The sequence below is a fragment of the Liolophura sinensis genome, chromosome 6 (genome assembly GCF_032854445.1).
Source record: "Liolophura sinensis isolate JHLJ2023 chromosome 6, CUHK_Ljap_v2, whole genome shotgun sequence".
NCBI lineage: Eukaryota > Metazoa > Mollusca > Polyplacophora > Chitonida > Chitonidae > Liolophura > Liolophura sinensis.
The window spans coordinates 16,189,682-16,197,783 of record NC_088300.1 but is presented as its reverse complement, the minus strand read 5'-3'; the positions used below and the strand labels follow the sequence as shown (position 1 = coordinate 16,197,783).

At 36.7% G+C, this 8,102-nt stretch overlaps 1 protein-coding gene across 1 annotated transcript in view; it reads left to right on the top strand.

Moving 5' to 3' along the window:
• The first annotated feature begins 461 nt into the window (after window positions 1-461).
• LOC135468784 (uncharacterized) overlaps window positions 462-8,102 on the top strand; it is a 59,625-nt gene continuing 51,984 nt past the window's right edge. Inside the window, exons 1-3 of the mRNA XM_064747206.1 lie at window positions 462-595; window positions 1,627-1,696; window positions 5,173-5,289. Of these exons, the coding sequence (XP_064603276.1) occupies window positions 549-595; window positions 1,627-1,696; window positions 5,173-5,289 (234 nt within the window). The 5' untranslated portion in view covers window positions 462-548. The remainder of the gene's footprint in view (window positions 596-1,626; window positions 1,697-5,172; window positions 5,290-8,102) is intronic.

Genomic DNA, 8,102 nt, shown 5'->3' with positions numbered 1-8,102 from the left:
TACATACAGTAGCTGTCATGCTAATTTAAAGAAGATAAATGCGTGGGGGAAACAGGAGAGCTCGTATAAACAACCGGACGCTTTCGGTTTGGTACTAGTAAGTGCCCGTAAGGTCGAGTGAGGCCACAACGTGAAATCTTATATCCAAGGACGCTATCTACCTAGTGATGTATGGTAGCTGGCTGGTCACGTGGTCGGACATGCCCATCACATTTATAGGGAAAACAAATACAGAAAACTCTCAGGCTTCTAAACTATGGTCAAGGTTGGACGATTCGCACCTAATAGAAATGCATTTATACTTATTTTAAAGAGTGCACACAGGATGTCCTTATTTATTACTGAGTATTTGTCGTGGATCTGTCAAAGCAGTGGGCGGTAACAATTCCACAACCTACCTCAGAATGGTACAGGAATGGACTCGTCCGGACAACACCGAGTCGTGTGGTTCAGTCGTGAATGGAGTGTTGAGGGAGTAAAGAAGTAGACACTCTACCGAAGCTCTCTCAAAATGACACTGGAAAATGGCTGACACGGAGTAAGAAAGAATGTCTAACGTCAAAGTAGCTGTACGGACAAGGCCCCTGAACAAAAAGTAAGTACATAGTTATGTGTTTTCCGGAGAAAGAAATGACATGTCAAGTCGAATGTGGGACATCCTGACCTCGCGCATCTGGCATGCTTGTCTAGCTGGTAAGTGTAATGCAACGGTAAACACACCGATTCGCGGTCTAGTCGATGGTTTTTAAAACTTGTTGACATCTGTATCAAATGTTTACTACTCAGCTGGATTTTACATAGTGTAATTCCTCAAGACAGATATTGTTAGGCGTGTGTACAGTTGTAGTAGGCCTAGTGACTGACATACATGAAGCCTTGAGCAGGCCTACACAGTACACGTAACTTTTCTGCAGTACAAATACATTGTACTTACTCACTAGGCATTACCACGTCGATAGTAGCATCTTACAGAGCCACGCATCTGTGTGATTTCTGTACATTCTGAATATTCTTATTAACGATCTGGTTAGCATTGTTATAATATACACCACAACACTTATTTAGCAGTGGAAAGAGAAAAATAATAGTTACACATGTAGATTGCACTGACAAAATTATGTTACCAGCACAGTAATGAGTAGGGGTTAGAAATAGAGGTTAGAAATAATTTGGGCTCCAGGTTGATTGTAAAACCTCTGCATAACTCAGTCGGAACTTTTTCCTGGAAAAGTCTCACGACTGAATTTCTCACTGTCATAACATTTGGTAATGTCCATACCTATCGTACGCTGTTCCTGGCTGGCAAAATGATGGATTCACATTCATACATGCGCAACTGTATTATCACTGTTCATTTCTAAGTACTGATATGAATCCAGTGTTAAATGCTAGAAGTTATATTGAACAGATTGTCTTAAAGAGTTACAATGAAAGATGAAAATTACTCATGTTATGAGTTAGTGCACCATTTAAATAATAAGGCCTAAAGATGTGACTTTTTTCATGTATTCTTAATGCACAATTTCTGTGTGAAAGTTTTAATTTTACAGCTAAATTATTAATATTAATTTAATCAAACTGTTTCTGTAAACATGGCAAGTTATTCATGCCTTTTCCTTACTTCAGGGAAGTTGATCAGGGGGCCAAGTTCATTGTTGACGTAAATGGAGATACGCTGTCAATTACTAACACAAAGGTAAGACAATCACTGTTATTAGCTCATAGCTTTTTTTTTTTAATTCAGACATCTTGTCAACTGATCAATTGATTTCCCTTCTCTGTGAAAACCAGTCTGTTTGATGTGTTTCTCACTGCTGTGTAGGTAAAAGCAATTATTTGCACGAAGAAAACTCTGAAACCTTCCATACCTCTAAAAACTTCTATGCAAACTTGGTGATTTATATGCATTAGCCAAGAACTCTCCCTAAGTTAAATCAGCCTGTTATTTTTTGACTGCTAAAGTGAAAAACCTCCATGCACATGCTTGCAATTACCTACGCTCCAGTTCAAAATCGACCGAAAAGTGACCAATTTGGCGATGCTTATATAATATATACCAGGGATCAATACAGCTTTCAAATTTGGGTACTGATGGATACTTGAAATTGCTCAGGGATGACCAAGAAACGATGTCATTAAAAAGGCTGAGAGACTTCCAATCAAGTAAATGAATCCTTAAGCTTATACTAAGGCTACAATTTGGCGGTTTTCAGCCTTATTCCAGAGTTTTGGTTTCCAGTAAACATTATGAATTTTTCACTACATTTGTCCCTGTAAGACGCACTCTATCAATGATCATTTTGACCTGTCGTCCTGCAGGGTCAAGTATACAAGTACATGCAGTCTTTGGCTTTAAAAGTGAAAGATTAAGCCTTTAGTTCCAGTTATTACAGATTAGTCACAGTTTAGTAACAAGCTAAATGTATATGGTGTTCACCTACTTAATTAAGCTCACCACCTTTGATGATTTGTCAAGAGCACTGAGCATCACTTGAGAAACTTTTTACCTATTGTGAGAAAACTGTCTTGAGTGGCTTAAAATCTGCCTGTTAACTCACTGTACTGATATAATGTAATCTTATAAAGGTGTGTTTGGTGTTAACATGTAAGAGTTAACACCCTTCCCAAAGGTGTTCACAAGCTGGCCAAAGTTTGGCAGCTGAACAAAAATCCAGGAGATTGTTCTACAGCTCTGTGGCTTGATTGTTTAATCGTTTTTGCTAAAATAGTGCGTGTGAATTTAAACTAGAGAGAATTCAGTCTGTTGTTACTTTAGGTCTAAGAATCCTGTATTTAACTGACTCCAATTTTGACAGCTGAATGAGTCATTAACATGGAATGAGTATACTTTCTACATCAAAGTTTAGGATGTAGAAAGTATTTTTAACAGCTATTCTTAACGCAGATAAGCTCAATATATATCTGAGTCAACTTTTTTTTCAGTTTCATTTGGAAGCACTTGATTCTAATAGGACCATTTCTAGGAAAATAGTTTTTGCTTGGAATGTGCCCACTATGGCATCTTGTTAACGTTGGAGAGTGGTGACAATGTCAGATTGATGGAACTGGAAATCAAAGATGACAAGCAACAAACCATATTGCTGTTATTCTGAGGGAAGTGGGATTTCTTGCCAGTAATATCCTGAAACTGTTTAGATTAGGAGCTGCACTGTGTTGATAAATGAGGAGGAAATCAATGTATTGATTGTCAGTAAGACAGCTTACCTTGGCAGGTATTGGCAGGTATTGGCAGAGCTGCAGGAACTGCAATCTATCATAGATTGTCAACCATATTATGAAGGACACTCTTAATAGATCAATCCTCCAAAAGCTTTATGTCCAAATAATAGTCACATGCATGTACATGTATGCATTTCTACCTGTCTGTCTTCATGGTTAAAATAATAGCTGTCAAACTATAGTGATGAAGTTATTGATGTGGAAATTGTTAGAGGTAATAAGGAAATGGCAGGAGCTTTAAGGTGTCTTCTTAATGAAAGTCTTAATATTGCTCCCAGAACTCCTTAAACTTTATTTTTGTAAGAAAACGGTTTAAATAAGAAATTCTGTTTTTAGGTGCAGTTGCAAAATTAACTGTGCATAATTTAGAGAACTATATACCATGTTGAGTTGCATGTGCTGGCAAAGGATCAGTTATTTATTTATTTATTTGATTGGTGTTTTATGCCGTACTCAAGAATATTTCACTTATACAATGGCGGCCAGCATTATGGTGGGCAGAAACCGCTCACAGCCTAGTGGACTACAAAGGAGCAGTTTAATATTACGTGTACATAACTTATCAATACAAGCATATTTATTTATTTATTTATTTATTTATTTGATTGGTGTTTTTTGCCAAACTCAAGAATATTTCACTTAGTTATGGTGGGAGGAAACCGGGTAGACCCCTGCGGAAACCCACGACCATCTGCAGGCTGCTGGCAGACCTTCCCACGTACGGCCCAAGCATTTTGAAGATGGATTTATTATTCAGAGTATTCATGTATACTTGTACATTGTACATGCAAATTGAACCAGCGTGCGCCAGGTAAATTCATGATGTTACATGCTCATTCCGATATGAATGACAGATTTTCACAATTGATTAAGAGTAACTGTTTAGCTCCATCCTTGTCTCTCAGTCAGCAGACATTTTAGCTGCAGGATGTAGCTGTGGGTTATGTTAATATATCAATATATGTGGTTGCATACCTGAATTTGTTTGTATGCAAGTTATGTATGTATTGTAACCAGGCTACTCGGCTTCATAACATCCAGAGGCCCACAGATTCTGAAAATACATATTGAATTATGGAATGTACATCTTAGTCTAGAGGAGACATATCCAGAAGTGACTTAGACACAACATACTTGTCCACAGGTGTTTACATGCATGTGTATTTGTAAACATATACCGATGCCAGGTTAGGAAGGAATTTTCACATCAGTGTTTGTGCACAACATGGATGAATAATCCAGTTTTTCAAGTTGTTACATGTAAGGTGGGCTTCATATTTGTAGATGTAATATATACAGTAGATCATAATAAAAAAAATATCCAAATTTAAGTGGAGTACAGGCAGACATGTGTCTCTAGATTCGTGATCATTTAACTATATGTAAGAGAACCCAGAATTGATATATCATTAAAGGACAAAAAAAGAAAGTGATGCAACATTTTACAAAGGATTTGTTAAAAGTTACCTGTTAAATTGTAAGTTTGTACATGTATAGGTACTTGGTGGCCACTTGGAGTTCAGGACATTTACGAATAGATAAATGTAAATCATCAGTGAACACTGAAGATTCATGACAGTTTAACACATTGTGTTTAGCAGCGGAGTATATGTAAATTGAGGTTCAAAAAAAGTAAATAGCTTTTAAGAACACATACAGGTTAGTTACACTTAAAGTCTGAATGGTGACATTAACTTTGCTGTGTTGTGAGAGCCACTTCAATATGATTCACCTGTTATTGACATGAAAACTGATCTTCAGGTATAAAGTTTTAACTGCCCAAAGAATTTTGTCACTATTCATCATATGTCTTTGAACAAATAAATAATTATGGTTTTACATTACCCCAGCAATATTACAGGGATATCATGATGGCATTTTATTTGAACCATTTCTATTCTTCTGATTGACCTGTTTTTTTCCCTCCCGCAGGTGGAGTCTCTCAGTGAGTATGGAGACAGTCGAGAGAGAGTTAAGCACTTCACATTTGATTACTGTTACAACTCGTATGATCAGCCTCAGTCTCCCATCTATGCCTCGCAGGAACTGGTAAGACATTGATTTTTATACATCTCTAATCAAACATTTTCAGTCCTAATATAGCAGTTTTTTTTTTATAGTCACTCAGAATCCAGAATCCATGATGCAGTTTTTCTTAAAGACCATATAATGCATAATAATATATTGTACTTTTATTTGCAGGCTTGATTAATTACATATAATTGTCTGTGCCAGTGATTGACGTATTGGTGCATTTTTCTGCCTTAATTAATTACAAAACAAGTATTCTCTAACAAAAGGTTATTTTATTAGCATGCAAAATTATGCGTAATTATTTTGCAGGACTGGCAGAATTACTTTGAGATGAATAATGGCATGTGTATATTTTCACCACTGACTTCAGAATTTTATATTTTGCAGCCTTTTGTTATTGTCAAGATCTAAATACAGACACTGCAAAAGTCAATTATTTTTAGAATTTGTTTTGATCCAATTACTCTAGCCTGGTATTAGTTTTATCTGATATAAAGCCTCACTTTACCAAACCATTGATAATCAGCATTGTTACATTTGCCTACATTTTAACAAAGAAATTTACATTGTAAACAAGGATTATTGAAAATGCTTTGTGACTGCTGATCAATACATCTATAGTGATAATAATAATGCGATAAATAAGAAATTAAAGGCTGAACAGTCACTGAAGGTAGAATGAAACCTGTGTGCTGGAGATGTGTAAATAATGGTGACTACCTATCAATTTAAAAGTGTGCCTTCAACTTACCTGGAGCACATAGTTGAGATTCTATAACCAGGTAAAGTGCTGCCTAATCTCTACACTTTGATTTACCTGTCGTTAGTGCTGTGTTCACAGCGGCTGCCACTTGGGACAGGCTTGATTAAATATATGAGCTAATTTGTGTCATTAAATAACACTTTATTCCTAGCTCACATTAGAGAACCACAGGAGCACTATACTTGGTGGATTTGCCCAAAATTAATGGCAGTGACTTAGCACTAAAGCTGAACTAAATATTAAATTACATGTATGCCAACTGAGTTCTAATTAGTTGTTGGCATTTTTTTAAAGCTTAGACCAAATTTCAGTGGCTAATTGTCACGAACTTAACACTTGTAATTGTTAAATTACAGTCTTTGTTGAACTATCATAGCTTTCAGAAACATTAACTAACCATTTAGGTGACGATCGAAATTGAACTTATATGCCAGGCAGAATGTACTTTCTGAAATCATTCTTGGCTTTTATAATTATGTTTTGAACTGCTCTAGATAGATGGGTTTGTTGTTGACTTTTTATATGTGGCTTTGGGTGAATGAGCAGTTTATAGAACAGAGATGTTTTATCTTTGATCTGTAAATTAAGACCCATGTACATGTAGCACTTACAGAAACATTGACTGAAAATTATTTAGATTTTATTTCACTCAGACATGACAGATCTCAGGAGGGTTGGCCAATGGTACAAGGTTCACATTGCCCATGTCTTATGCTCTGACAATTACATACAGGTAATTGTTTGTTCAGGTAATGGTCAATTAAAGGTTGGCACAATGCAAGGTTAAGGTGTGTACTGTTATAGTGTGTATGTGTGGGAGGGGTAGTGGCCAGGTGAGAACAGATTACTGAAGTGAAGTAAATACATGAGTACATACAGTCCAGCAGTTGACCTGCACCATAACTGATCAGTCATAAATACATGTAAGCAAACTGTCAGGACAGGCTGTTACCTCTGTCATGTGAGTGAATCAGATCTGCCTACATGCTCAAGTGTGAGAATGTCTGCAATCACCGTGGTCATCCCCCTGCCCACTTGGGATATTAGTTCTGTATACTATCCCTGAATCCGTTTTACATGTTTCCAAATTGTATACCATAGTTTTGGGTGCATTCATCAATGTTTGCAATAATTTAGGGGCAAACGAAGATTTATCGATTTTCATGAATATTAATGTCAGCAGATTAATCCTGTTATTGTAGAAGTTGTGTTTGTGAAAACATTGCATTAAGTATTTCAATAGAAGTATTTACAGTTTACCAACGTGTCATTGTATCGAAAATATTGCTTACATTGCTCATTTCTGTATTTTTGGATCATGGAAGTCTCTGTTGTTCATGTTAAAAAGTGTACAGGTTTTGTGATGTCGTGTAAGAACTTTCATTTCACACTGTTCCAAGGATAGGTTTGTGCATGTTTTTTTTTTCCGTCCTAACAAAAGCTACAAATTGAACACATACACATATATACAAGATAACTTGAACAGAAAACTGTTACCCCACCACCAAAATTCTTTGCAGTCCACCTTTAAGGAAATCAGTGCTTTTGAAGAAACTTTATAAGGCCAAAAATGTATCATAGGATCCATGTCAGTCCATTGGAATTCATTTACACTTAAGGTTGGTATTTTAATTGGAAAGACATACCATTGACAAAGATAGATTTGTAAGAACAAAATATTGACCGTGAAGAGGACATGTTTGTAATAACCATCCATGTACAGAGATCTGCTCCTGACAGCCTAGCACTAACTTGCCAGACAAAGCCATGACTGATGGCCCCCCTTGTTAGTCCCCTCCCAGAGTGTTTGAGCCATCAATAGCCCCTTCTGTAGATCTGAGGATTACACAGTGCCGCTAAACCCTACTCCTGTAATCGGTTACCTGCCTGACTAGAGAGACAAACTTTTTGACAGATCTGTTTGTCAGAGCTGCATGATCAGACCAGGACCTTCTGGTCTGGACTCTAGCCAACCATAATGACACTTGACATTGTGGATGTCAGGAGCTGTTTGGTTCTTTTGTTAGGGTCAGTACATGTGCAGTGTATAAGCACAGGATGTTTT